The 16,298-nt window shown below is 47.1% G+C and overlaps 1 protein-coding gene across 1 annotated transcript in view; it reads right to left on the bottom strand.

Moving 5' to 3' along the window:
* KIF5C (kinesin family member 5C) overlaps nt 1–16,298 on the bottom strand; it is a 109,912-nt gene that overhangs the window by 19,755 nt on the left and 73,859 nt on the right. The window contains exons 17-24 of the mRNA XM_011971464.1: nt 14,910–14,986; nt 13,727–13,836; nt 11,742–11,843; nt 11,483–11,543; nt 6,802–6,873; nt 4,107–4,211; nt 1,838–2,054; nt 501–614 (exon numbers count right to left, since the gene is read on the bottom strand). Coding sequence (XP_011826854.1) covers nt 508–614; nt 1,838–2,054; nt 4,107–4,211; nt 6,802–6,873; nt 11,483–11,543; nt 11,742–11,843; nt 13,727–13,836; nt 14,910–14,986 — 851 coding nt within the window. The 3' untranslated portion in view covers nt 501–507. The remainder of the gene's footprint in view (nt 1–500; nt 615–1,837; nt 2,055–4,106; nt 4,212–6,801; nt 6,874–11,482; nt 11,544–11,741; nt 11,844–13,726; nt 13,837–14,909; nt 14,987–16,298) is intronic.

The raw sequence follows: 16,298 nt of genomic DNA, 5'->3' as shown, positions 1-16,298 counted from the left end.
GCCCTGGACCCACCTAGGTATCTTCTTAAAATCCCCATTTGTTGAGTTCAGATACTAAACATAAAAACATCACTTCTATTATCTGGCTCTTTCTTTATATTCTGTTTCTGAGACTTAAAGCAACCCCCAACTTCTGTCTGCTCTGGGTAAAAGCAGTTGACAAACAAGGTAATGCCCTACGGGATGCCAGCTACAGAGGTGAGTCCCACAGGCCAAAAAAACAAAGCTCAGCTGAATCACTCACCACACCTACCCCTGGAGGGGATTAGGCCCGGCCTGGCTCCAGGTCCCAGGGGCCTCAGGCAGCCTCAGCTAGAAGATCCCAGGGCTCTAGACTGAGTGAGGGTAGGTCGGGTCTCTGTTTACCTGGAACCCCCAGGGCGTGTGCTAGAATAGGGCCGAACTCCTCTCTACTGAAGGTCCACTGCCAGGCAGGGGTTTTAGAAAGGCAAGAAGCCTCTGCCTCCAGATAGAGAAACCACCCTTGACATGGGACTCACTTTGTATTTATTTCTGGTAGTGAGTGGAGTTTGAAGAGCTGCCTCCTCCCCCTCGAATGGCATGGACGGCCGTTGGAGATGAGGCCGGGTAGTGTCCGGGGCGGATGGGCTTGGCTGTATCCAACCAACAGAAAGAAGAGAGAACAGACATTTAGAAAAGGCTTAACAACAATCCTGATACCTACAGGTCACCTGTGACAACTAAAAGTCACAATTCTTATCAACAGTACTATTCTTATCAACCACCAGATCTCTCTGAAAATGGGAAAACGATCAGTATAGTTAGCAAATCCAAGGCATCCAAATATTTAGGGGACAGAGAGAACTTAAATATCAATTAGCTCATTTCTAATTTGGGCCAAGAAAAGTTAGAAAAAAAGATTTTCAGTTTTATCTGAAATGGATCATAGGTTCCCCATGACTTTCAAGGGCATCTGTGTAGCCCCTGAAATTGGATGCAGAATTCTGCCTGAGATGCTGTTTTCTGGGGAGAGCGTCCATAGCTTTTAATAGATTCTCAAAGGGTATGAAATTCTACACATGCAATGAACCACTAATCTAAGGTACGATTTAAAACTAGAAACACGAAGCTGCTGGTTTACAATACATCTACACAGCAATATCTGATGGGAAATAAATTACATGTTATTGGAGATGTTTCAATTTAAAAAAAAAAAAAAAGGAGAAGTAGCTGTTTAGAGAATATCCCTAAATTGTTTTTATCCCTATGGCTCTATCCTGGGATCTAGGACTCTGGCTACACCCTTATTTCCTACATGGGCAAAATGCCCAAATCCATACAGGTCTTGAAGGGGCTGAGACTCCAGACCTTCCCAGGTTCTGTGCCAGCCTTTAGCCACACCCTGTCACGGATGCCAGCCTGGCTCTTCCCGGGGTATTTCCAAACCTGCACTTGGAGGCTTTCCCTGGGGCTCTGGCTACATACAGGCTCCTTCATGGTCCCACCGGGTGCAGAACACAGGGGCCCTTCACATCTTGCAGAGAAATATCCTCCTATTTCAGTATTTCTAAGAGTGTACCCATTTATAGCCCAAGACCTGGGCCTACGGCCTTGGCTGGCTTCTCTCTGCCCAGCTCAGAAGTTCTGAGACCACGATGGATGCCGGAATATCTCAGAATAGGATAACGGGGGCGCCTGACATTCCCATTCCCCCAGGGTGAGCATAGGGTGCAGGGAGGGCTGCCGCCTGTGGGCTCCATCCCAGTCTTTCAGATGTTCCAGAGTGGGCTGGCGCTGTCTTCACCTTTTTAGCAAATTTTAGCTGGGAGGCCGCAGTAGCTTCTCAAACCCCGGGTGCCACGGTGCACACACGTACCGATCTGGGCTGAATGGGCCCTTCTGGCCATGTTCTTGGCCCGCACGGCCTCCTTGATGCGATCCACCTCCTGCTGGTAGCGCTTGCGGTCCCGCATGGCGTTCTCCTTGGCCTCCTTCAGCGCGCTCTCCAGGGCCTTGACGCGCTCCGCTGTGGCACGCAGCCGCTTCTCCAGCTTGGGCAGTTCACAACGCAGGTCTGCGTTGTCCCGGACCAGCTGGGGCAGGAGGATAAAGGAGGGGAGTTACTACCAGGCAGGCTGCACTGCGCAAACCAGAGCAGCCAGAAGCAGCCCCTGCTGCTGAACAGGCGACCCCTGCTAGGTCGTCCTTCGCACTCCGCACAACCACAGAAAGGAAAGGAAAACCCAGACTGTGGACTCCGGTGAACACGTGATTCACGGGGTGCAAGGAATGGTGGGGTGGGGATACAATTAAAAACTATTTCCCACCACAAGAAACTTTCGATCTGAGGCAGGATTTACCTCCTCTTTTGTTTGGGTGTGTGTAGAGGAAAGGGGAATTGTGTGAGAAAATCAACCACTTTATGAGAATAGTAAATTAGCATGAGAAAGCTGAGACACTTCAAGCCGGTTCAAAAGGACTCAGTGAAAAACAAGCATGTTCCTGAGCTCTCAGAGGGCCTCCTTCCATGCAGAACCCGCTGTTTACACTGGCATGGGGTTTGGACCCAGCTTTGCAACGCATACAGAGGCTAAGAGGAAGAGACTGCGCCTTTTTGCTGACTGAAGAAGCAACAGGCCAGCCCTAGGTAGGAGTGGGTTCAAGGGCCAGCTCTTTATGTCCTGGCCATGTGACTTGGCGTAAGTCATTTGACCACCACAAGTCTCAAGTTTCTCATCGATAACACAAGTGTACTACATAATAGGGGATCCAGGTGGACGGAGGGAGTTTTGAAAATCAGAAAGTGCTACACCAAAGTGAGCTACTGCTGGATCTCCTGCTTTGTTCTCCTAGCACCAGCTCTAGTGCCTGGCAGAGAGTACGTTTTTAACAAATGCTCATTCAATCCATGAATAAAATAATGCATCTCAGCTGGGTGCAGTGGTTCACGCCTGAAATTCCAGCACTTTGGGAGGCTGAGATGGGTAGATCACAAGGTCAGGGGTTCAAGACCAGCCTGACCAACATGGTGAAACCTTGGGTCTACTAAAAATACAAAAAATTAGCCAGGCATGGTGGTGCACACCTGTAATCCCAGCTACTCGGGAGACTGAGGCAGAAGAATCGCTCGAACCCAGGAGGCAGAGGTTGCACTGAGCAGAGATTGCACTATTGCACTCCAGCCTGGGCAACAGAGCAAGATTCCAGCTCAAAAAATAAATAAATAAAAATAAAAATAAATTGTAAAACATGTGTCTCAGAGCCCTATTTCAAGCTCCCTGGCAGTTCCTGCTTTTGTATTTCTCATCGACAATTTGAGTGGCTTCAACTCTCTAGAATCTATTATCCTCCCTCTGGGGAAAAAACGCCATCATCAGTAATATTGAAAAAGTCTTCACAAGTCAAAGAGAAATGACATCTCCTTGGCCATGTGGTCCAAAAACTTGGGATGTTTCCATCACATCCCAGTTCCTAAGGAGGGAAAACAGCCATGCACACACCAACATTTAAAAAGAAAGTATCCAAGACAAATGACCTGCTGAAATCACTGGTGAGTTTGGACACAGTTATCACTCTCTGTCACTCTAGACAAATGCCAGCGCATCGCAGGCACCCGAGTGAGCATCTGAGATCGCTAGGAATGGGCAGCTGAGCAGAGAGGGTGCTGGTTCCAGTCCTGGTCCTCTCACGGTGCAATGAAGCAAGGCACCAGTCTGTTTCCCCATCTGTAAAAATAAAGGACTTGAACCAGCTCAGTGGGGTCCACTTTGCATTCTGTGGAGCTTTCAGGTCCACAGAGGTACCTCAGAGGTGTTATGGGAGACACGGAGGCTAGTTGGTGTCCAAAGTCAGGGGTGGAGGCAGGATGAAAAGACAGGCCTCTGAACACTTCCCTCTCCAACCCCAGAGAGCTCAAACCCAATGCTTTATATTTGGCTTTGAGAAAAGAAAGTCCTTTATATATATGGGAAGTCACTGAGAACTAAAGGATTTGTAAGGACCTTTCCAGCCCTCTTGTCCTCTGATGGAGTACAGTTCTTTTACCTTCAATCTCACTGCCTTCTCCGCACACCATGGCCAAACCTGGTGGGGCTTCTTTCAGGAGAGAGAAGGGAAGCAGAGGAGAGTGGGCAGAACTCTCCTACCTGCTTGTGAACCTTGGTGAGCTGCTCCAGGTTATTCTCCAAGAAGGAAATTTTCTGCTTCTGGGCAGCACTGCCGCCTCCATCATCGCTGTCCAACTCCACACTCTGCATTGACACCAAGGGGTCAGCAGGACGGGCTGTCATCCACCCACCCTCCACCCCAGGATAATGTGGATGGAAAAAAAGAATCCCCATTCCCACCAAAGGGTATTCTGAAAGTGAAAATAGAGAGAGGTTCTAAAAGTTTAGACTCAACAAATCCCCCAATTAATTTCCCTTATTAGTATGAAAGGTGATTTAAGGAGGAGCTATTTTTTAGGGAGCTAAAACAAAACAAAACAAAACAAAACACTTCAAAATCTGCTTTTGAAAGTTACAGATGATTTATCTTCAGTAAAATATATGTCTCCCTTGCGTGTAGTAAATAGAGACTTCTTTTCAAAAGAAAGCATTCCAAAATTCGTTAAGAAACAACAACTGTGAAAACATAAACCCAGGACCTAAATTTGACTTCAGCCATCATGATGGGATAACAAGTCACCAAACTTGTAAGCAAATGTCTGTGGTCCCACTGGGAAGTCTTAATGGCCTCTGCTTGTCCCTTCAGCTTCCAAATCTATAAAATTCATTAACGAATCAAGCTCAAATTAATCATAGCATCTGGGTGCTGGGTAAATTCTTGAAATTTATCAAATCTTGAAATTGGCAAAACGCTGCACTCCTGGCAAGCCAAGTGGCACAGATAAATTGGAAAGTACAGGTGCAAACACATCCTGGTGTTCCAAGGTGGAAAAGCAGGTTTGCTCGGTCTGATTATAGAAGAGATCATCATCCTTTTTCTGAAAGGTAATGGTTACATGAGCATCTCACACCTGCAGCTCTTCAGTCTAAAACTGAGCTCCCCAAAGTTGAGCCTAAGCACCCGGCTCCCCAGGGGAGGGTTTGTTGAGACTTAGATTGCCACACTCCAACCCTAGTCTCTGATTCAGTGGATCTGGGGTCGGGTATGAGAATTTGCATATCTAAACAGTTTCCTAGGTGACGCTGAGGCTGATGGCCAGAGAACCACCCACAGAAAACCACTGGTCTAAAAGCAGGGCTTTCCTAGAGAGTTTTTTATCATTAAATCCAGAAGTCTGATCTCAAGCTCCTAACCCTCCCTAGGACCAGAGCCTCCCATGTATGGTCATGGCTTCCACCTCCTTCCTCGGACTGAACCTTTTCAGTCCATGTCATAACCTCTGGCCAGATGCCCTCCCCGTCTAGTCTCCCTGTCCATCACCTTTGCTCTGGCTTCACTCTCCTGCCAGGTCCAGGCCCCCATGGTCATTTGTATTTTGGACCGTGCTTACTAACTACCTAATTGCCTAGCCATTGCCATGCACGCCTTGAAATTGCCCATCATTTTCTGCCTTCTTTATTTTCATTTCCAGGATTCTAAACTCACTTAAATCATGCTGTCAGGGGCCACATGCTTCTGACTCAACACCAACACTACTGCTCAGCAATCCTACTTTTCCATAGTCACCCACCTCGGCTGCCTGAACCATGTCTAGTCTCCTTGGGCTTCCCATTCCTTTCCCTACTTCCCCACCAAGGACTGAGCCTACACATAAACCAAGAAGACCCAAATCATCAAATGTGGCTTCTTTCCACCCTCATGTATTTCCCTGCCGATCCTTCCAACTTGACTTCTCCACTCCTCCCCTTTAGGAATGTGTGTCCCTTCTCCTTACCAAGACTAGCTAATACATCCATCTACACTATTAATCCTCTCCCTCTCAGACCCGACTCTATCTTTATAAGGCATTTGACCTCTTTCCCTTGGGTCCTTCACACTGACACACATTCACACATTCAAATATGCACACACATTCATACACACATGCACACACTTTTCTTAAACAGACCTCCCTTCAATCCTACCATCCCTCTACACATGGCCCATTGTGTCATCCATCACTTTTAAACACTTTGAAAGAGTAGCCCTCTTGCTGCCTTCACCTCTTACTCCTTCCTTAAACCTCTGCAAGCTGTTTGGGTGAGTCACCATTACAGAGTGTCTCCAGATTGCTGGTGTAGCAAGAGGACAGAAGAAGCTCAGATCCAGAGATCCCGCAGGCCTGGGTTCCAGACCCATCTCTGGCTCTTCCCACCAGTGCAATATGGGTAAGTTATTTAACATCTGAGCCTATCTCCACATTTGCAAAAACAGGAACACTAAGCACCACTTACATGGTTGCTGGGAAAAGCAAATAAATACTGGATGTTGACGTGCTTCATAAACTCTAACCTAGCCCCTAATGGCCTCTTAACAAACAAATAAGAGGCTCTCTCAGTCCAGCCTCTCCAGGCTTCCGGGCAATGCTTTCTGAAACGACTACTCTAAATGTTTCTGTGTCAAGAGCAGTCGCCCTCACATAGTGGGGGCCAGAAAAATATGTGTTCATTTGAAATGAAGGCCAGGGAAAGCATTCTGACTTCCTTTTACTAAGAAGGAAAAATCAGATGGGAAAATGTTACCAAGTATTTTTTGCCTCCAGCACATTCTTTTAATAACATTCTCTGGTGTGAAGTAATTAATTTTTAAGCATAACCAGCTCCGACTTAAGCAAGTGGTATTTCAACTGAAAATGATTCTTCCCTGCCATCTTTGATTTTCTTCTCAGTCCCATTCAGACAAAAGAGAACTCACTTTTTTAACTCGGGTGGTCAGATCCTGGACAAAGAGTTTCCGAAGGTTGTGCAGTGTCTGCAACTCTCTAGACTGGAAGAGAAGATTTTTAAAGGTCACTTAAATGTAGCAATTCACTGAATTTATGGCACATTTGGCACCAGATCATTCCCCGAGACACTTCCCGAGCCAGCCATGGATGCCGCTGGTGCGCCCCCCTTCCCTGTGACACCCCCACCCTGACCATGCCCACTGCTGGACCTAGTATCATTACTGGAGCACCTTGAGGTGCAGAGCCTGAGAACCCAAACCACAAATTGTAAACTAGAACAAAGCCTGCTTATCTGTTCACAGTGGAACCACACATTTCCTCACCCACAAAAATTCAAAAGGTTTCCTCACTAAAATTTCTACTGAGCTACGTTGTATCAGGATGAATTCCTTTTTTCTTTTTTCTTTTTATTACATAAATGTTACAATGTAATACCAACAAGCTTAAATGAAAAGTTAGCCACAATATCTCACCGTAACTGATTCACATTTTTCACGTCTCCACACCTGCTTCAGGCGCAAGTCCACACGCTTGTTTGCTTTAATCACTGAGCTTAGGGATGAGGCATTTCGTGGACTTTCCTCCTGGGTGGCCCTGGGCAAGTTATCTAACCTTTCTGTGCCTCCGTTTTCTTATTGCTAACATGACAATAAAAACAGTAGTTGCCTCATCATTGCTGTCAAGATTAAATGAGATGAACCTTATAATGTTCTGAGAACATTTTCTGGTACATATTCAGTGCCCAATAAACGTGACTAGTATGAATTTATTGATGCATATTTCATATCATAAAAGCCATTTCTTCATTAGGCTTGTATTGCTTCCTTTTATTGTTGTTGTTAAAACTTTCACTGTAATCTTGGGGACATTTTTCCCCTTCATTTTGGATTACTTTCTACAAATGAAACCTTAGGAATTAGATTGCTGAGACAAGAGCCTGAGCCAGATCTGGTGATCTTTGTTAACAAGATCAGAAGATCAAATGTTTCTGTCTGTTCAAGTCTCCATGTGTTTACTATAGGAGATGTAATTAGTTCCTTGTAAAATATTTTCCTATAGAGGAAGAGGAGAGAGCTAAATTCTGCATGCAAACTTTGTCTAAATTGACCTACTTTAACACAGAATTTCAAGGGACGCAACTCACACACGCTCACATCTAAAAGGAAAAAAACATACTATAAAGCTATACAAACACTAAGTTTCTTGCAGTAAAAGTTCTCTGTTAATTTAAGGTCTTATTACTGGGTCCAATTCTGTGTTGAAATAAGAAGCACCTGAAGTCAATTATGTCCTCAGATGAGGTAAATTACTTTCTGCAGGAAACCAAATGGATCTGTGATTATGAATAATGTGCACACAGGACCTGTCTGAGGCTGTGCCGCCTTTCAGCCCAGGGGCAGGGGTGCAGTACTCTCTATGTTACACATTGTCCCAGGCCCTGCCAGAGGGAGCTCAGCCTGGATACCCTGCTCCTTAACACCTGCGCCCACCCTGCATGCACTCTCTCTCCCATCAGTGCTTTCATTACTGATTGAACTGTAATCACAGTTTACATTTTTCATAAAACCACCACCACACCAAAAGGGAATGGGAACAGAGGACGGAATGAGAACAGTGCTTTGTCCAAGGGCCAGGATTCTCCTAGGGTGTAAATACTAAATATAGAGTCCTGAGGTTGGGAACTTTCTTTCATTTTTGTTTGTTTTTAGGGAGACTGAACAATAAACAGTTTGGGAAGGGTAGTATAAATCATTTAAAATCACTTGTCCCTTTTATTTACGCACATTGTGCTCGGGCAACTATCATTCGGCCTCCTGTGGCAGTGTTCCTTCCTCTATTACGTTCATTATCACCCCTCCACCTCCCCACACATGTCCCTCTTCACAGGTTGCTACCCTCCATGCCAAAGCTCAAGGCTCAGCTTCCTGTTACAGTGGACAGCAAGGGTGGGACCAGCAAGGAGGGAATATAAGTCTCATCAACGCACCCAGAGGAGAGCTCCCACCCCAAAGCCCAGACAGTGTCCTGTTCCAGCCAGTCAGCTGCCCGGGGCCAGGGATGCCCCGACGGCCAGTCGGCCTTTTCCACCACTGTGCCCTGCAGCGGGCTTCCCGGGCATTCACCCCCTGGTCAGCAGGCTCCATGTCCCACTCACCCCACCCAAACACTCCAGGAGGCAGAACAGGCCCTGCGCTGAGGAGAGCGGCAGAACAGTCAGCCAAGGACAGCGCGTCTATTTCTGAAGAACATTTACGGCTCAGGGAGAATTCCAAGGCTGAGTGAAAACATCCGAGTCTAAAACGGCATACACTGCAGGGCTCCAATCTTGGATTTTAAAAGCGTGCATGCGATGCGTGTGGGTGGTAAGTGAGAGTGAGGGAGAGAATGTGGGTGCCATGAAGCCAGTGGGTCTGTCCGCGTGCACGGGCTGGGCGAGGGTGCGAGTGGGGAGCAGCCTGGGAGGGAGCGCGTGGAACCGCGCCCAGCGTGGGAGGGAGAGAGGACGAGCAGGGAGACAGAGGAGCTAGTGAGGAAAATACGTCATTCAAAAGACGCAAAAGACCACTCGAACTTCAAAAAAGGCAAAAGAGCTGATGAAACCATTCTTTAAATATCACACTCCTGAGCGTATGAGAGGAGAAAGCATGTGAGTCCGTGAGCATGGAAATGAGTGTGCGTGTGAGCGGAGGTGGTTGTGACTGAAAGAGTGCATGAGGGTGATATGTGTGAATGCGCCTGCGTGCATGTGAGGGGGAGTGTCCTGAGACAGCATCTGTGCAGGAGTGTACAAGGGAGTGTGAACATGGATGTGGGTGTGAGTGAAGGCAAGCAAGGGGAGTGAGGGTGAGCAACTGCACGAGATTGTGTGAATGTGCGAATGAGAAAGTGTGGACAATCATTAGTGAGAATGCAAGCTGTGTGTGTGCATGCAAGTGCGCATGTCCTGTGTGTAACAAGAGTGTGTGTTGTAAGTACTTGTGTATGGAGGAGCATGCAGGAGTGAGTGTGGCTGAGCAGAGGCATGAGAACACGACAGTGAGCAGCTGACTGCAAGGGACTTGTGAGCCCCGGTGTGAGTGTGTGATGATGTGCTCGTGTGCTTGAGTTGTAGATGTCAGTGAGACCGAAAGAGGGCGTGGATGGCTAGGGACAGTGAGGTGAGAGTGCCTGAGAGCTCACGGGTGTAAAGGAAGAGAAGATCCCAAAATATTTCATTGATATCACTGATCTCTGGCTGGTAGAAATATAGTGAAATTTTAATGTTCAATATTTTTCTGAATTTCTATAATTATCTATAATTAGGATTATCACTTCTCTGGTAAAACAGATGTAGATGAAGCAATTGTGTGGCTTCGTTTCAGGTTCCCCAGCAGCAGCCCCCTCCACGGGCTCCTCCTCCATGCTCCAAATGGACACAGGCATCTTCCGTCTCCAATGGCTGGTGCCCTCATTTCCGCTCCCTGGCTTTGAGGTGCAACAAATACTATAAGTCCAGGGGCCAGAGCACAATCTCGGGGCCAGACCCAAGCAAACAGTTGCCACCAATGTGGGGTCACCAGGTCCTTGGAGATGGATCAGTCCCACACAGATCCACATGACCCATGAACGGAGCCAAAATGGATGACTGTATCTAACCAACAGTTTCTCCCTGTCGTTGAATCATGTGAAATGCCTGAACGTGTTTTCACCAAATGGAGAGGCTATGTTAGAATGGTCTGTCTTGAAGCACAGGCTGTGGGGCATGGAGCCAGGCAGCTATCCCACAGAGCAGCTGAAATGGAAGCCGACCAGAGGAGATGATGCCAACAAACCCAGACACAGGACAGAGAAAACCAACCAGGGTTTCAAATAACGAGCCCTTCCAAAGGGAAGCTGGGCCCATCACTCCTCCACCCAAAGCCCTGCAGGTCTCAAAGTTTTACCTGGCCTGCATCACTGTGGCCTTTACCTCTCTGTGCTCACCTTATATCCCTGTCCTTCCCTCAGCTGCAGCTACACAAACCTCCCTGCTGGCCCCCAACATGAGAGTCCTGGGCTTATCTCAGGGCCTTGGCATGAGCTGTTGCCTCTGCCAGGAATGCTCTCCCCCACATATCTCTATGGCTCACCTCTTCTCCTTCTTCGAGTCCCTGCTCAAAGGTCACCTCCTCATGGAGCCTCCCCCAGTCACCAACCTCTGCACATTCTATAGCCATCTGATAGAGTGCAAGATTTGTTTCCTTACTGTTTATCATCTCTCGCAGCTAAAGGTAAGCTTCATAAGGACAGAGATCTTATCTCTGTTGTTTATGGATATATTCAGGCACCTTGAAGAATGCCAGCCGTTAGGAGACACTCAATAAATATCTGTTGAATGTTGAGTGGAAGTATGTCACAGAGTACAGGGCTGTAAAATTGCTAAGTTGCAATTCAGCTTAATCCTCACTCAGGGGCTCCAGGTTACTGCTCTCAGGATAGGTGGATTGGTTGACTGATTCTGTGAAGAGTTGAGGACTCAATTCTACAAATCCTACTTTTCCGTAGAATGTCTTATCTAAAACATTACACAGAAAGGTGTGCATGGATAAAATTTTGAAATAAACAATCCGACAAATCACAAACAAATCTGGTCTTGGAGACGAACATAAATCGGGAAATATCTTGACATACCACTGTCTCCTCCAGCCCTTTGAGGTCTTCTCTGGCTTGTTCCCTTTTATCGTTGAGCAATCTGAAAAACAAAAAGGAACCATAGACCACCATAGGGGACTCAGAGATTTCAGCAGATACTGTTTGCATCCACAGATAAATCAAACAAAACCAACCAGCAAGCACACAAATAGCCATTGTCTGTTTTTAAATTAGCCCAATCTAACCAGAATATCATGGGGATGAGAGAAAATAGGGGAAATATTTAGAGTGCACTCACAAGAGCTTTTCCAGCTTCATTTCTCTCTCTTGGTCCTCTATTTTCAGCTTGTTATAATCAGAACTGAGCTTCTCCTGTTCCAGTTGCAGTTTCTGATTCAAACTGAAATTGAGAGGAAAAAGCAATATATTCCACATCAGTCTGAAATTCTGAGTCATCCAGCTAAAACCGTGGTTCTGTTCCAACCCTATTAGTTCTGTACAATAAAGGCAGTAATTCTGCAGGATTTGGAGGGATCAGAGAACAACCTCACAGCTTCCTCCCTGCCCAAGTGAAAACTAATTTCTGGGGTGCATCTAAGAGTCATGAAACATAAGGCTTTGAGGATGTATTTATAGTTTGCTTGGGCAAGAGCTTCAGGGGAAAAATAATGAGATGGGAGAAGGGCTGATATTTTAAAACACAGAGCCCATGTAAGAAGAACTCTGCTTCCTCAGCCCCTCCGACGGCATGCACTCCCTCGGGGAACCTGATTTGGCCATTTCCACCTTCCCTCCTTTCTGGTCTGACGTTCTAAAAACATCTCCCAAGTCCAAATGCCTCACTGATACCGGGGCAGTTTCTGCCCTCAAGGAGTGGGCAGAGAGAGAAATTATGAAGAAAAGACAGCCTGGGCTCTGCTGCAAACAGAAACTTGCCATCTGGTTGAGGGTGTTTGGTCAACATTTACATCAGCCTAGGACTCATAAAACCTTTCCTAGAGCCACGCCTAAGCGCCTGTAAAGGAACAGCTATGCACCACCAGAAGGAAAGCCCAGAGTCCATTTGAAGGGCACAGACCGAGGAAGCTTCCCCACCTCCTAATTCACTCACCAACCCGCCCTCTTTCTCGCCTTCCTTCCGTCCCACCTCCCCCTCCCTTCCAGGTGAATATGTGAGGGTGATTAATCAGAATAATAAACGTGAGATATCCCTGAAAGGGAAAGCACATGGCAACAGCAGGGGGTGGCCCGGGAGGAGAAAAAGAGGGAGGAGTCTAAGTGCCTTCCTTCAGGGACTGGGCACCGAGTCTGGGTCACACCATTTAGACTTTTGCTTGGGTTACCATTCTTCTCTTTTAAAATGCAAATGTACCTTTCAAGCGGCTCACACACATTGAAAAGGGACTTGGATCAGTAGTCTGGAGAATTAAAGTCTAACTCCAATCTGATTCCTATTTAGCAATGTGACCTTAAGTAAATCATTTCACCTTGCTTCCCATATAGAAATCTGTTTCTTCATCTACAGAAAGTGGGAGGGAAGAGAACAGTGAAGACCCTGGGTGGGGTGGGGGTGGGGAGATCAGCATTTCAATGTAATTGGTTTTCTTTGTAATCCCAAATCTTTTATGCAGAGCATTTGAAAACATCATTCTGAAGGAGCAGAGGGCATGTCAGAGGCTGTGACAAGGCAGGAGTACAGCATGAGGGGGTGTTACCAGAGAGAAACTGCAATGATGCCATCCTGGTGGCAGTGCCACAGGTCGCTGGCACCTCTGCCTGTGCAGACACATGACAGTGTGGGGTCCTAAGAAGTGAGCACATGGAACCAGGTGGCTGGGTGGCACAGTGAGTGTGTATGTGTAGGGGGAGAAGGGGAGGCAGTGGTGCTGTCTTCTCTCAAGTGTTTATTAACCTACTAGAACCGTGCAGTCAGGACCAAGTTTTTTTTCTTTTTTCTTTTCTTTGGTGCTTTCATTACAGATGCTCCCCCATCTACTGCGGCATGCGTCCATCCACGGAATCACCTATGTGACCCCAGCCCTCGGGGACTGGGAAAGGCAGCTGGGCCCGCCTGCCACCTGCCACGCCAGGGTTCCAGGAGGCTTAGCTCCAGATGGGAGAACAGACCTTGGAAGCCGCCCGCCCAGCCTGCTGTGTCACCAGGGCAGTGCCCACAGGGCAAGGTGAGCAGGGCCCTTGGCTAAGAGCCACATCCTTCCGGGCTTCCCCAAGAGGACCGAGGCATGACCACCCCCACACCCCTGGAGTCCTGGGCCAACTCACTCCCGAATCTCATCAATGATTTTCTGCTTCTCCTCAATTTCATCTCGGAGTCTAGACAGCTGCTTCTGGTGAGCTTCCCGGTGGCTCTCCATCTGCTGCTCCAGCGCCTTCTGCATCCCAGGCCAAGAGAAACATGTCATCCACTCGTTGGCACTCAGCCCACTCGGTGACAAGCCCTGGATCTGGACCTACTTCCTCCCCTGTGTCCCTCAGATGTCAGATCCCAAAACTAGGGGCATTTCTGACTCTTGTGCGCCCAGGACCCAGCCTTGCTTTATTGGGTAACAAAACCCAAGATCTGTTATAAAACCAAGTGGGCCTTAGGAGCCAATTAGTCCACCAACTAAAAGTGTTTCCTTGACCTTCTACAGCCCAGCCTGAGCTTCTCCAGTCCACCCTGAGCTTCTCCAGCCAGGTCAGTCAGAGGGCACCAACCTCTCCCTATTCAAGTAACCTCAGACAAACCTGTAACCTGTGTGAGCTGCACTCCCTCACCTGTAAAATTAAGATAAAAGCCCCTGCCCTGCCCGCTGTACAGATTTATGATGATGTCCAAAGGAGACCTTTCTGCCAAAACACTCTGAAGACAGGAAAGGGACTCCCACAAGGCATGATTTTATTCTGCTGGCTGGAGTAGGGGCATGCCGTGGACATCACTTTAACTGTGGACTTTGACTCAGTGAGGCTCATAGTTTGCCTACAACTAATCAAAATCCTACATCTTCTCCTGTCTCATTTTATTCACCTAAAAGTCTTACTCCCCAATCAAGTTTCCTTTACTCTTTAAAATGTGACGAAGAGAAAAATCTCTGTGTTTGAGATAGAAACTCAAATTTGGTGTGTTCTTCATAAAGGTTGGAGGAAGAAATCCTTAGAAGTTAACTCCGACAAAAGAACCCATGCAGTGATTGGGGGTGCTACCCTATCCCTCTTCATCAGGAATGGGGAAGACAAAGGTATTAACGCAACTTAACCATTCTCTACAGACATCTTGGGGTTTCGGGACTTGTTCATTTCTAAGCCAGACCACACTCTGAGATGGACTCTGAGTGCCCAGCAGCTCCTCTCCCCTCTCCCCTGCCATACACAGATCTGAAGGTGACAGATTTTCCTAGAACAAGCATTTCCAATCCAAATGCATCAAATGCACACTGGGCTTAATGGAAGGGGCGGTCACACGCACCTTCATTTCCTCAGCATCCTGCAACCGCGTCAGATGTTCCTTCTCCTTATCCTGGAAGCTGACTTCATGCATTTTTTCTGTTTTGAATTTTAAATGATGATTTAAGATTTAACCAGTGGGACTCACACCCAAAATCAAAAATCAAAAAAAATTAAATAAAAAGCAAGAAAAATGGCAACAGAGTGAAACATCAGCTTATATCAGCAGTTACAACCACGGCATAAAGCAACAGGCAAAGACTTCTGGCTAAAGCCAAGGCTGCCTCCTCCTGCAGCATTCCTTCCACAGGGAAGTGCAGCAACTGTAGGGGACAATGCTCACGGGGGGCGGTCCTCCTAGGACTGCACTCTGGCTTTATGTCACCGCACACCTGGGAGGGCTTGTTTCCCACCTGGTCTCTGTGATCAGCACAAGGTCATGTGCATAAATGGGCCTTGCAGATGATAAAGCCCTCTGTGACTGTTAGGTGGCCTGTGGACCCATGCCATGATGGGAGTTCCAGGAAGACCTACTTTACCTCCCATGTGTAGGCGTTTATTCTCTAAGAATCTGGGGCAGGAAAACATACTCTAAGGATGGGAACATGGGAAATGGAAAGATAGCATAACACTTTTGAGATTAAATCAGAAGGCCCCACATTTGGGGCAGGGCTGCAGTGTGGCACTCCTGTCTCAGCATATGCTCGGTCACTGGCACTCCCTGAATGCCAGGTGCAATGGGCAGCCCCAGCTGTGGAGCTGGGGTGCCAGGGAGCAGAGTGCTTTACAACAGTGACATTCAATTCATTATTTCTCTCTAGTTTGTTCCACTTCAGGTTTTCTTGCGTCTATTTTTTTTCAACTCAGTGGCCCCACTGCAGAAACCACTGAATGCAAGAGAGAAATGTGATTTTCCATGTGCAGTTTTTGATGGTGCACCTACTAACATGCACGTGTTACCACACAAAGAACATGTTATGAGGTTAGAGCAGAGAGTGGGTATGTTCTTTCTTCTTAAATCTGCCTTGGCATCTGACACAAAATGTATTTACTGAGCAAACTGTACAACAACAATAAAGAATATAAAAATTGATAACAGCATCACCATCCCAACTACCCTATCAGAACCACTTTTATCTTAAATATGAATTCCTAGGAACCCAAGCATCCATTCTTTTTTTTTTTTTTTTTTTCTAGACGGAGTCTTGTTCTGTCACCCAGGCTGGAGTGCAGTGGTATGATCTCAGCTCACTACAACCTCCGGCTCCCGGATTCAAGCGATTCTCCTTCCTTAGCCTCCCGAGTAGCTGGGATTACAGGCGTGTGCCACCATGCACAGCTAATTTTTGTATTTTTAGTAGAGACGGGGTTTCACTATGTTGGCCAGGCTGGTCTCGAACTCCTGACCTCA

The sequence above is a fragment of the Mandrillus leucophaeus genome, unplaced genomic scaffold (assembly GCF_000951045.1).
Source record: "Mandrillus leucophaeus isolate KB7577 unplaced genomic scaffold, Mleu.le_1.0 Scaffold1225, whole genome shotgun sequence".
Classification (NCBI taxonomy): domain Eukaryota; kingdom Metazoa; phylum Chordata; class Mammalia; order Primates; family Cercopithecidae; genus Mandrillus; species Mandrillus leucophaeus.
Note: the sequence above shows the minus strand (reverse complement) of the source record. Positions and strands in the feature narration are given on the sequence as shown.